We start from the raw sequence: 13,722 nt of genomic DNA on the forward strand, positions 1-13,722 counted from the left end.
CCAATCAAGCACAGAAATAACTGGGAGATGACTCATGCTGAGAGGTGGATGCTTGCTGCTAATCCCAGCTTTTAAAATGTACACAGTTTGTCATCATTTTTCATTGTGGTGAATGTGTGCGTCTGGCCACTTTTGTTTCACAATTGTCTGATGTTTGCCATGGACTCTCTTTTCAGCTCGTGTGCTGCAGTCATTTGCTTTTCACTTGAAAGGACGTAATCAGACAAAAATCCCTTCAAAACCAGTTTCACTGAAGAAAATACCTAAGCAGGAGAAGCAAATATATGAGGTAGGATGGAGAGGAATGTGTTCTGACCCTGAAACATCTGCTCTTTTAAACGTGATGTTACAAATGTTTAACCACATGTGCCTCTAACTTTTAAAAGCTCAGCTAAGGAGGATGAGATGGGGAGTAAGAGACAAAGAAAATGGGATATTAATTATGTTTCCAGATGACACTGAACAGTGAGATGATACAAAATTATAGATGATACTGGACAAGAAAAGTAATATGAAAATACCTAGTAAGGCTGAAATTATGGACAAAATGAGATGCATTTGGGACAAATACACAGTTGTGTATCTACAGAAAAACACACAGAAATATAAACACTAAATGTAAAGCCAGAAAGGAATTGAATAAAATTGCAGTTTGCAATACAGTGTGGCATCACAGGTATGCACATGCTTGAGTCTGAATATGTCTTATATCACTGCACTTTTCTCATACACAACCAAAGCACATGCCTAAGTATTTTATTAAATAGGAATAGTATGTCTACCAACATAATAGAAGTATAGCATGGATTTAAACTGGTTTCTGAATGAGGGCTTTTGTCATTAAAAAAACAAAATCATTGTCATAACAGGCAAGAAATGCAGAGGCACTATCTCACGAAGCCTCACAAAGAGGTGTTGACAGGTTCCCTGCCCACAGTTTCTAAGGTCTCTGGCAAGACAATTTTTTTTATTCCAAGTTCTGAATGAACAGAAATAGTACTGAAGCAGAAATGGGAAACAATAAATGAAATATAAGATGAAAAATCTGGCCTAGCTCTCTCAAGTAATCATGTTCAACATTTTTCTGTTGCTTTAGATCGCAATAGTGAGTGCTACACTACTCCCTGTATGTGTGAAACTCTGGAGATAACAGTCTTCATCTGGCAAAATAAAGACTGTGTGAAATTGTCTTGGAACACAGGTAGGTTTTGGTACCATCTTTCAATTAAAATAGGTGTAAGAGATGCAAGTCTCCATCTTAAAGGCAAATGCAAGTTCCTTAAATATCTAAATTGTCTGCAGAGCATTGGTTTGGTTGATACTGTACTGGGTACTGTGTGTGCACAGAGCAGATGTAATCTCCCACAAAGAAGTAGTAAGAAAGACGAGTGTGCAAAAGCAGGCCAGGAAGGAAGCTTCCCCACCACCTGACTGAGCCCCAGTGTGTGGAACTGACGGAAGCTTTGGGGCCGAGTATTAGGATATGAATAACAGCACTGAGGTGGCTTCCTGTATTCCAGGAAGCAGAACTTTGTCCTGTCTTGTAAAGGAATAGAGTTTCACGAAAGGTATTTGCACAGTAGGTCTAGCAAAGCACGACTGAAGCCCTGTTGGGATGAAAATGGTGGCATAACTGCAGTGTACGCAGGAAGTCCACGCTCACTGAAGGGGGATGAGGGCAGGCAAGGGGCAGGGTGCGTATCTGGGCCAGGAGGAACAACACTGAAAAGCAGTTGAGTCACAACTGACAAATAATACCATACAGACTAAGGTAGCAGGAATTCAGTGGAAGTTAGGCATATGAAGCACTCTGTGCAGTCATGGTTGGGTTTCTTCTGGTAAATGCCCTGTCACTGGGATGTCTTTTGCAGCGGAGACACACAAAGCACCTCGCTCCACTGTCACCATTACTCCCTAACTGGAACAGCCATCATGTGCAGCCATGATGAATCCAAATTCTTGTGCAAGTCCAAAAACATGTAAAAAGCTGCTACCACAGCACATTCAAAGTTCTGTACAAACATCAACTAATTAGCCACCCTAATGTTCCTGTGAGACAAGCTGGTCAATTGATTATTCCAGTTTTCAAAGAGACAGGGCTGAGGTGAAGGCATTTACCTGGGTCCCATAATAGGCTGGTACATTAAAGGATGAAATCTTCTGAAATTTCAGCTCGCTTTTTAAAATCAGGGTTTTGATTCACTTACAGATACCCTCCCCCCCCCAAGAATGTAAATTTCTCCCTTTGGGTTTGTAAAGATCCGGGAACAATTTGAAAAGTACCTTGGTTGTATAAATTTAGGAGTATGCAAATCACCGGGAGGCCCCTCGGGGTCTCTCCCTTCATCCCACTTCCCTCCTTGAGATGCTTCCCAGATTTCCCCCACCCTGCCCGCCGCCTCCGGGCCAGGCTGCGGCGGGTCCCGCCGCAGCCTGGCCCGGAGGCGGCGGGCAGGGTGGGGGAAATCTGACAGACACCTGCCCCCGGTTCTTCTCCCCCCACCAGCAGCAGCACCATCGCAACCCCTCGCAGACAAGATGCCTAGCTGTGCTCCTGCTGCCCCCTCCCGGGGAGATGCGCGGTCCCTTTAAGACGGCGCGGGGCGCACTGCCCCTTTAAAAGGCGGCGGGCGGGAGGCGGTGGCGGCGGCTGGGGCTATCGCTCTGCCCGCCGGGGTTTTTCCCCCCCCCTTCTTGCCGGCCCGTCGTTCGCAACCCGCCCGTTAAAAAGAGGAGGCAAGATGGCCGAGCTGGGTAGCAAGGGGGTCACCGCCGGGAAGATCGCCAGCAACGTCCAGAAGAAGCTGACCCGGGCGCAGGAGAAGGTAGGGATGGGGGGGTGGGGGGGTACGCTGCTGCTGCCGCCGCCTCCTTCTCCCCGGGATGCGGGGGGGCGATGCGGGTACCGGGGATGACACCCCTCCCCAAAGCAGAGATGCGTCTCGCAGTGGGTGCAGCGGCGCCCCTACCTCCTCCTCCTCCTCCCCCCCCCCCCCCCCCCCCCCCCCCCCGGGCTCCCGGGGGGCTGGCAGCTGCCTTCTCTTCTCTGCCTGCGGATTTAGGGCCCCTTTGCATCCTGAGAATGCAAAATATCGCTGTTGTGAGCTGTAAGGGTTTACTATCCGTCTGCAGGCTCAGGATGAGCAGAAACATGGCATCGGCTTCAGCTGGGAGAGGGGAGGGAGGACAGAGCGCCGCACGTTTGTTTCAAATATGTAGATGCTTATTGTTTCAGCAGGAGAAGACCTTCTTTTTATGGTATTTAGGTTGTGCTTTATGCGGCAATTTCAAGAGCAGTATAGTATTTTGCGATAGCGCTAAATATGTAACCTCAAAGACGGTGAGGAGAAGGAGATGGGCACTTGCTTCCTTATCTTCTAACAGCATAGCATGGTAGTCGCTACTTGCTTTACTGACCTTGAGCTCTCGATTTTGGAATTGTAGTAAAGCAAAAGCCATACGGTCTTTAAAGATTGTGCCGACGTCTGCTGAAGGAGGGGTGTTTTTTGAATCCCGAGAGCCCTTTCGCTGCTCTCCACCCACCCCTGTGCCAGCAAAAGGTGCCAGGAATATGCAATGGATACTTTTCATGTTCATCTCTCTGGCATGCTGCATCTGATGCCAGATGCCTGCTCTGTGTAGGGATTATCGGATGTTTTACGCAGGGACATTGATCAGCTGCTTTTATCTCAGGCACGCTCATCTTGGTTTTCAGTGATTTGCTGTGAGATGACATTGACTGAATAAGGACTGGTGCATCTTTGAGGGAGGGAGGGTGAACAGATCTGCCCACTGCTGCTCTTGTTCCCTGGGAGTTATCTTTAGCAGCTAGATTTAATCTAGGAGGTTTGGGATTGGATGCAGTGCCGGCCTGAGCCTTGTACCAATTGCCGACGCTGTTACAAAATGCTGCTGGGTTAGAATGGCAACCCAAACCTGTTGGGCCTAATGTTGCACATGCTGCTTCCACTAGTTTAAACTCATTTACTGAGACTAGGGGCATGATTTGAACTTGCCTGACTGCTTGGAAAAAAACCCCAAGTGAACAGCAGATCCTGTATGGAACTGGCTGCAGCAACAAGGTCCTGGCTTCGCTCCATACACAAGAGTGAGCATGGCCACGTCTGTGGTTTTTCCCCTTACTGTGGTTCCAGGAGGGGACAGGAGAGGGAATCTGTCTCCTGGTATCTGGTCCACCCTAAACTCATCATAGATGCTAGATTCATTCTGTGTTAGCCACCAGATGGCAACCATATTTTTAGTTAAGGTAGGTGGTAAAGGCTGAGCTTCTTGGCCTGCTGATGAAGGTATTGTATTTATTGGTGCAGCTTGGAGCCAAGTGTGGCCTGCCAGGCCCTTCCCTGGCTTCTTATCTGAATGCACACAGGTTCTTTCCCTAGGGAGAGTTTTCCACAAATTCCTTTCAACTGGAGATCCAGTTCACTTCCTTGCTTATTCCCCGATGGTGACTGGGGATGTGGGAACAACAACAACCAAGAGTTTAGCTGTGTATTGCAGGTGATTTGCATGATCTGAAATCAGTTGTTTGTCTCTTTACACAGAAAAAGCACAGCTCATTTCCCTCCCATGAGAAAAGGAAAACAAAACCCAGAGCACTTGCTTAATAAGTTAACACAAATTCTAGGCTCTTCAGCTGTTGTTATCCTAATGCAAACAGAACAACTTTGCTCTCTAGGCTGTCAAGAAAGAAAAAAATGGCATTGCTTGCTTCATTGTCTGACTTGCCCCTTCATACTGCTACAGCTTCATCTCTAACAGTTCCTCTTTCTTGGAGTGTTAGGTATTTTACGCTTGTCTCTAAGGGACAAACTTTCACTGAGGCAAATGTGTGAATGTTAACTTTCAGCTTGCGAGGAAAGATACAGCTGAATACGAAGTGATGAGGAAGGCACCAGTGGTTGTGGCACTATACTAGTGTTAGTCGTGGAGTATTTAGTTTTAAACTGTGATACTATGTTTAGCAGGATGGGTAAACCACGTGTCTGGAGATAAGGACCAGGTGTTTAAAAAATAAAAAAAGGTAAACGGAAGTGTACAGAGGTAGATCTGGGTACACAACAGACCAAGCACTTAAAAATGTGTTAGATTTTTGTGAAGGGATGCTGACTGGGGTTCAACTTTCCTTTTTGAGGCTTAAACAAGCTGACAGAGTTCCTTTTACGTATCTTCTTTTGATTTGAATCTAGGATAAAAATTTTTCCCTTCAGAGTGATATATCCCTCCCAACTTGAGCCCTGAGGCTTTGACTTCAGCAGTTTCCTTTGTGGTGAATTTAAGCCTTATGTTAAGCAAAGAATGATGTCTTTTTGTTCAATGCAGAATTCACACTGAAACACTGTACACATCTTTTTTTCCCCTTCTGAGATGGCTATTATGTAAAGCATGTAAGATATTCCTTCAGAAGTACTATTTGTTTTGAGCCTTTCAGCAAAACTATTGGCTATTTTTGGAAGGCACTTTCTCAGTTCCACAGGAAATATGGGGCAGAATGGTTGACTATGCTGTTTGCAAATGGGCTGTGCATCCTTTTAACCTCTCTCCCTATTCAAAGGTAGCCTCAAGTACAATATTTGGCAATAATTTGCCTGTTGTCCAGTGAAATGTGTCAAATAAGTTGATGCCTCTGTCCAGAGGAACCCTGTAGCAGAAAGGACCCATGCAACCATCACTAACTCATAAATCATCCTTTGCAACTAACAGTTAGGAGATTTAGGCTGGAAGTCGCACTTTGTTCATCCTGTAGTTAGCTGAAGGATTTTCAGACCAAGATGTTGAGCTCTGAACCTTTCATAATTCTGAACTTCTTAAAATGGAGTAAAATTGTAATGCCTCCAATGTCATGGTGTCTTGGAGAGAGCCTAGTGTTTGCAAGCTCTTTTAAACTATGCTAGTAAGGATTTGAAGTTTTTTTTCTTTATGTCTGTAATCCCTCATCTTGGTTAAAGTTTGTTTCTGCTATCTGATCAATTTTTATCTTATACTTCTGAAATTTTTAAAAATCTTCCCACTTTCCACAGTTCTCATTTTTCTTAGAGTGTCCTGTTTCTGGATGTGTCAGTCTGCACATACATTTCTGCTTTGAACAAGTTAAAATGGCGTCTTGGTGACTTGGTGCAATCCTGGTGCGAGGGTAACTCCTCTGCGAGGTTCCAGGAGGAGGTTGAGCTCAAGGAGCAAATGGGTTGGGGTTTTGTTGCTTGGCTGGCAGTGAGGGTCCTCGTCACAGGATCAAGCTCTTTGCTTTCCTCCAGCAGCTTAGGCAGAGATTCAGGGTAGAAAGATGGTATTGGCTGTGCGGGCACCGACTGACGATTTAAATTGCGTACAGATTAATAGGCACGTCTGAGGACATGAACTGTAAAGTTGACATTGGAAAGAGAGGTTTTTCCTCTGGAGCTTTTTTGTGTGGAGAGGAGTAGAAAGGGATGAACTTATTTTTCCCTTTCTAGACTTAGACTGAGCATGGGAAGTTCCTGTCCTATAGGAGTGGTGGTCTCTTGATCTGTTTTCATTACAAAGCTTGGCAAAATGAGGAGGCTGTGTTCTGTGACATGAATAGGCTGTCATATTTTTTTTAAAATGTTTTTACTCAGATGTACCAACAAACTAAGGCATCCTCTTTTCTCCCTCTCTGTGCCTAACCAAAGGGGAAGGCTTTGTTCCAGGACCTGGCAAAGTTTAGTTTGGACATCCAAACTCCCTTGTGTTGGGGGGGGATCATTTAGGTCATAGACTCTGCCACTGACTTGCTGTGTTGCCATGAGATGTCACTTCCGCTTTCTGTTCTTGGCTTACTTTGTTTATCCCACCGATGTTTACCCACATCTATGTTTGCAAAGTTTCCTTGATTAAACTTTCTGTCAGAGCAAAGTTCTGCTCTCCTCTGGCTGCACAGTCCCAAGGAGGCTGGGCTGTAGTCCTTGTCTCACGGGGCTAGTATGACCATAGCTGTTGGTAGCCAGGCTTGCTGATGCTTATTCCCTGCCTGCTACAGTGCAAAAAAAGTTTTATATGCCAGTAAACCGAAGGCTTTGCTAAAGAATTTGCAGCCCAGCAAGGAGAAATAACCAAAGACACTGGCCCTGAAAAGGAAGGCGGAGGACTGCTTTTGGCAGGCTGCTGTGGCCTGATGTCCCAATGCTTTTTCTAATTAATTTCTCATGTAACAATTGTGCATGCTTTTTCCAATTAATTTGTCTCATGTAACAATTGTGCAATGCACAGACTGTGTCAAGAAAAGATCTTTTCCTTTCCCAGAACCTTAGGCTTTGTTTCTTTTCCCTTGTAATCCCTTGCTGGACATGAGGAGGTTGTGATTTGGGTGGAACAGGGTTCGCAGAAGGCATGGCTTGCATTTTGAGTTTGCCCTGGTAAGACTTTTTTTTCCCCTTGTAAGACATGCTCCAATAGGTGGAGCATGGCAGGTGAGAACACCTAGAATGAAATCTCAGCCCTGTTGAAGCAGGTGGGAGTTGATACCAATGTGCAGCACCCAAGAATCTTAAACCAAATTTAAGTACAGCTGTCTTCAGGGTTCAGCTGTCAGAGGCTGCCTGATCTGTAGAACCTCTGCAGATGGGGAGGGAGGCTTTACATAAAAAATGGTAGATGCAGAAAGCTCTCTTATTGAGAAGTAAGTATCACATTGTGATAAGTATCACTTATCACAAGTAAGTACCTACTTGGGAGGAGAGACATTCCTTACTGGTTTTCCTTCGGGATCCTTCTGTCTCTTCAAAGCTTCTATGGTTTTTGCTTGGCTTTGCACAGGGTAGGATGGTTTGGTGGCAACCTGCCTTGTTGTGCCAGTGAAGTACAAATAGCCTGAAGAGCTACAAGAGTTGTTCTCTTGCTGATCTGGCATGAAACTTTCTTTTTTTTCCTGGAGGACTCCCTAGATGACAAGGAAAGGGCTTTTATATCTGTTTGCTTTCTCAAGAATGCAGGGCTTAGGTGACGGGTAGAATCTCAAAGGTACTTTGTGCCTAAAGGTTGGAAAACAGGCACTGGATAGAGGAGAGAGATCTGAATTAGTGTCCCTAACGTACAGATTATTCCAGTATAAACTCAGACTGTGTGGCTGAGTGTCAGATAATCTGCGTGGGGCAGGGAGGAGGTGAAATAGGAAACCAGGCTCCACATGTTTCCTTGCCCATGGAATGGTTTGACTGGCAGGGCGCTTACAGTGCCCTGCTGAAGGTGCCCCTCTGCCTGGGTATTGGCAACAGATTTCTTTTAAGAAGCAGAATCTCACAGATGGATGAATTTTCTGATTGGAAAAGGCCCAGCCCTATTCCTGGTCACTTTATCTTCCCTGTAAGTTCTAGTCTTACAGCTAGTCCTCTTCAGTGCAGTTGCTGTGAGCTCAGGTTCATAAAGTAGGATCTGGAGGATCTCTTTTCAGTGAAGACTTGTGGTGAGGCTCTAGGCAGGATAGAGTTAGTGTTACAGAACTTATCTGCCAGGGGGGTGCCATCAAACTTCTCTGTCCTCTCCCTCCATTGTGCATGCTGATTGTTAAGCAAGGTTTTGTGTTTCCAGGCACAAATGTTTTTTGCAACATCACGAGTGCTCTTGGCACGTGACTAGCAAATGACAAGGCTAGCCAAGCCACTGGGGAAAGCTGTGTGCAGCCTGAGGTATCCAGCATCTAGCTGGACTGGGGTCTTCGGGAACAATGCAAGTTTTCCTTTGTTCCTGACTCTTTGGACAGAGACGAGACCCTGTTGCTTGGGACCAAATGTGTCATAAAGCTCTGGTTCTAGAAACTTTTGGAGTGACAAGAGGGTAGCTTAGGTTGACAGATATTAGAGTGGCTATTTTTCTCTGCTGTTGTGATGGTGACCAGACACCTGAGCTGCCTGCTGTGTGAGTTCTGCAACTTTGCAAGGATTGTCTTACAGTCCTGGCTCTCTACCTGTACATGCAGGGATCAGACTGTCTTCCCAGAAGTGCTGTACTGGCAACTTGACGTTATCATGAAGATAAACTCAGTTTGCCCAAGCAGAACAGACTTGTAGCCCTGTCGTCTTCAACTGGCCACAGCTCAGCTCCCTAAGTGGGCTGGCAAATTCAGGGTGTGCAGACCAGCTGCTTCTGTTGTGGGATAAGACCGTTATTAATGTTGACCAGGAGACTGTGCATTCTCTACCCCAGAGCAATGAGATGGATACAAATATCAAAATATGAATAAAGCCTCCTCAGAGAGCTGCTGGCAGGTGGAATAGTGCATCAAGGTCCATTTTGACATCAGCCTGTGTTTTAGCCTTCTCTTGAGGGACTCTATATTTGCTTTTCTCCAACAACCGCAATATTGAATGCATGAGTGTCAGCAAACCTGTACCATTCTGGCATTCATACTACTGAGCTAAAAGGGGGCATCTCTCACAGGAAGGGATTGGAAGAGAAAAGAAAGTAATTTACATTGTCTTGCTAGTTAAATTTTATATGTGGTATTAGTTGACTATTTAATACTGTCAGAACAGGAGTGAGGAACCTCTGCAGATTTGCCTGAACTGTTGGCAGTGGTGCAAGGGATGAATAAATCTTGGCAGGTGTTTTTTCAGCAGGTGTATGCGAGTGACTGATGGACTTCAGACAGTTCAGGTTTCCCTTGGAACATCTCCTGGCTTTGCTAGCCTCTGAAGCTGCTTGATCTTCACAAAGCTGGCAAGTACTGTACGGTAGGTTCTGTCCCACATTCCTGGAGAAAAATTGGAAATATAGTTATTAGCAGAAAATAGGATTAATGAATTTTTTGTTTGTTTGTTTTAGGTTACATTATGTCAACTTGCTTGCATAGTTTTGTTTCTTAGCTACTACTCAGAAAGTACCTCTCTTTAGATTTGTAGTTCTGTGGTCTGAAGGATCAGCCCTGGTAAATGGGAATAGAAACTGTCCAACCTGAATAGGTTGGACAGTTGTTTAATTATTTTTTTCCCTCACCCCCCCTTTTTTTTTCCTAGTTTCTCCTTGATTATGTTGGGAACTTGCATTCAGGAAGGATTTGGATACTAGTTATGGTTTGAGGAAGATTTGGAAGCCAGAGCTTGGGACATCACACAGACCTAGACAGGGGTCTCGTAGAATCGCAATGAAGCAGCTTTATGAAATGAGGAATAGGTACTGTGTTTGCTCAGACCTCTGCAAGTACACATGTATAACATAGATTTTTCTACTCTTTAGGCTGCGCTGGAGTAAACTTTGCTCAGACCTGTGGCTGGCAGGGTAAAGTTTTTGAAAGTCAGCATTTCCAGAGGGGTGCAGTTAGGAGAGTCATAAAAGCCAGACAGTGTCGCCTTTCTTTTTGTCTCTTTCTTTAGAAGAAAGGAGAAGTCTGGGTGGCAGTTTGTTCTTAATATAGGCTGCCAGGCAGGGTGGAGAGTGCAAACTTTACCAATAAGGAGGAAAGCAGTACTTAACAAGAACTAATCCCTCTGTGAAAACCATGGGCCGAATTTAATCTCTTGATGATACACAGATATCAAAGTCTGAAGTACTGGCCTCTCTGCAAGGATTTGACATGCAAATTCAGAAAGCTGGTAACTTGTTCTGAAATGATTTATTTTTTGGTAATTCTTCATTGATCATGTTTGGTTTGTTTATTTTAAGTAGGTTTAGAACTTTTTGTTAAACTTGCTTTAAGAGCCTCACTAGTTTCTCAGTTCTTTTCAAAGTTACCTTTTCAGGAGGGAGATTAGAGGTTGATATAGCTGAAGTACGAACATTTTTCACTGGGCAATTACTGATACTCTGCTTTGAAACTGTGTTAGATAGAACTGCAATGCTTGTTTGCCAGCAGGGATGGAAAGGGAACTTCAATGGTACAGTAACTACAGTGTTTGAAAACACAGCTACAAGTGTTTACGCTTTTTTTTGCCTTTATGCTACTTGGCTTGATTGCACATTTTATCAGGCCAGAAACAATAATGCATGACTTACCTTCAAACTCAGCTCTGAGCTGGTTATTTGCAGAGTGAATTAGCAATTCTGTCCCATTGGATTTATTTGGAATGGTGCCAGCGACAGACGTGAACGTATACCGAATAAGGTATAAGGACTGACATTTGAAGAAAATTTAGATCTCTGCATCTTTTTCCTTAACAGAAATGCTGGTCCTGTAGCTCTCTAGTACCCTTGTAGCTAATGTTACCCATTCCTGTAAGTTATAGTAAGTCTTTTGATCCTATCAGCTCCAGGAGTCTGAGTGTGGAAGGACCAACCTTATTTCCATTCCTACTTCCTCAGCCATTGTGGAGAAAAAAAGGGCAAAAACTTGAGGGGGAAAAAACAGTATATTTAAAAAATGCAGGGAATTCCTTTCCTGGAATTTAAATGTTCAGCTCATTAATTTCGAATTTTCAGGCGGTTGAAGTGGTGTCTTGGGGAGATACTTTCTTCCTCCTCTGTCTGTGGGTGCAACATGACCCCTCTGGTCCAAATGTTGATTCTGACACAAGAGACCAAAAAGGGGATTGAGTTATTGTGGCAGGGGACAGCATGTTTCAAAGGTTGCTTTGAAAATATATTTTGGAAAAATTCTGGTGAGAGGGATGGCAGGTTCTATGAGAGAAACAGTGCTCAGGAAAAGTTCAAATTCGTTCAGGTGGAGAAATATACTTGGGTTCTGCATTGAAACACTCCTTGAGGTATAGGTTCCTCAGCAGAGAATTGAAATGACGATACTTCTGTGTGTTGAACTGACTTCCACAATAGGAGAATACTAGGTAGGGATTTTTCTCTTTTCTGTCTGTTTAGACTGAACAGCCATTGCGAAAGGCCAAGCCTAGCTGTGTGTTAATAAACTTGAGCCATTGAAAGAATGTACCCACTCTGATAATGTTTCCCTGATCATGCATACAGACAGTATGATTATTTGTTAGTATCTGCAGTGTGATTGTATTATATAATACCAAAAAAGGCCATTCTCTATCCTGAAACAATTCCAATGTAAATATTGGACAGTCTCAATTAATTAAGATACTTCTGGTTTGTTTCAGTAAAATTCTGTGTTCCAGAAGACTTGAAAGGGTTTTCATATCTTTTCGCAGAGGTTTGGTGAGGATGCTTTTGTAGGCAAGGGTGCAGGGCTATTTTTGAACAGCAAAATTTCTATGAAAATACATAAGCTGAAGAAATTGGAAAAAGAGATTGGCTTTCTTTGGAGAGAAAGAGCAGCTGTATGTGCAGGGCTGGGAGGGGAGGATTTGGAGACTGACTATGGTGTGGTGAGGGGGGTCAGAGAAAGTCAGAGGGGTGACGTGATCAGTCGATCGTAGAGCCCTGTAGTGGTACGCTGCATCCAGTTGCTCATGGTCTGGGACTTGTCTGTGAATGGGTATCAGAGTCAGTTGCTAGACTAGAACTTTTTGCCAAGCTGGAGGCTTTTGCTCTCCTTATTCCCTGACCCTTGGTGAACATAAGTAATTTGGGGCGGAAGTGTACGTTATCAGGGCTGGATGCCCTTACGATGAGGCTGTGGTATAGTAGGTGAAAAGAGCTGTGTTGCCATGCTGGATGAAGGTGATTGACTTAGAGCTGGGGTGGTTTTAGCTGGAATGTCTTCTAAGCTGTCAGGCCCAAGTCTCTAGCTGAGGCGTTAATTTTTGAGGAGGCTCTTTGGGGAGCGCGTTGTGATGCTTTTCCTCTCCAAAGACAATGTGACCCAGATTGTCAGCAAGTACTGTGGCAAAGAAGCCGGTGGGCTTACACCCATTCACAGCAGGAGAACTTGGCCCATCAAGCCCAGTTCTCAAATTTGCTGTTACTCGTCCTTCAGCTCTTCTGAAGTAGAAGCAGTCCTCTCAGGTGGAAAGGAAAAACAGCTGTTCAAAAGCTGCTTGGGAAGAACCAACAAGAGCGGATCATCTGTTTTGCTCCCTATGTTCCCACTTTCATGGGACAAGCCACACTCTGTAACCCAACCTGGCCGTGGAGGGCACCGTTCCTAAATCTTTCCCCCATGTCTGATCCCTTGCAGCTATCGCCCTCTGGCTCAGGGAGTCCCAACAGCTGATCCAAATCTCCATGTCTTTTCCCTTTGCCCCATCGTGCATATTATGTGTTCCAGATCTGTCCTGCATCTGAGAAACTCCCATCCTTGTTCAGCAAGGTGGTTGTGAATCTGTACTGGAGCTTTCCTAGCCTCTTAAGGGCTCTGCATCCAGCCTGTCCCTTCTGGAGTCCCTCTCTTGCATCGTTCTGCCTTAAAAGAGCTCCTCTGCCTCCTAGCACACACCTGCTCCTTTATCTCTTTCTCCAGCTCAGGCATGGCCCCAAATGCCTTTTACGTTTTGTCCCGATTTGGTTGCGTCATTTTGCATTAGGACCTGTGTAAAAATAAAAATACTTCTTGCAAATGTATCAGCATTTAAAATAAGTGTTGCAGAGGAGGAGGCTGAGGACTTGAGAAGGGGGATTTGTGCAAACAGCACTATTTATGCTACCTATTCCTCTTACTAGTGTTACTGTTGGCTATAGATAGGGTTTAATTAAGCTATGTTAAGTGCCTGCCCAAGTAATAGACATTGATGTCGCTGAAGTTGTATTGCCCGGAATGTCACATTGATGCCAGCTGAGTTAACTGATGCCATTTGGCCTTATTAACTACAGAGCTACGATGTAGCTACTATCCAGCTCCACAGTTGTGCCCACTTTTTTTGGTCTCTGATTTGGTATCTGCTTAAGGCTGGGGCAGACAGA

At 44.6% G+C, this 13,722-nt stretch overlaps 1 protein-coding gene across 11 annotated transcripts in view; it reads left to right on the forward strand.

Annotated features, from left to right (window-relative positions):
• The first annotated feature begins 2,716 nt into the window (after positions 1-2,716).
• Positions 2,717-13,722, forward strand: part of BIN1 (bridging integrator 1) — a 102,904-nt gene continuing 91,898 nt past the window's right edge. For all 11 annotated transcript variants that reach the window (XM_050899532.1, XM_050899535.1, XM_050899538.1 and 8 more), the window contains exon 1: positions 2,717-2,825. In XM_050899532.1, the coding sequence (XP_050755489.1) occupies positions 2,742-2,825 (84 nt within the window). In that variant the 5' untranslated portion in view covers positions 2,717-2,741. The remainder of the gene's footprint in view (positions 2,826-13,722) is intronic.

This window comes from Gymnogyps californianus, chromosome 7, assembly GCF_018139145.2.
Source record: "Gymnogyps californianus isolate 813 chromosome 7, ASM1813914v2, whole genome shotgun sequence".
Classification (NCBI taxonomy): Eukaryota; Metazoa; Chordata; class Aves; order Accipitriformes; family Cathartidae; genus Gymnogyps; species Gymnogyps californianus.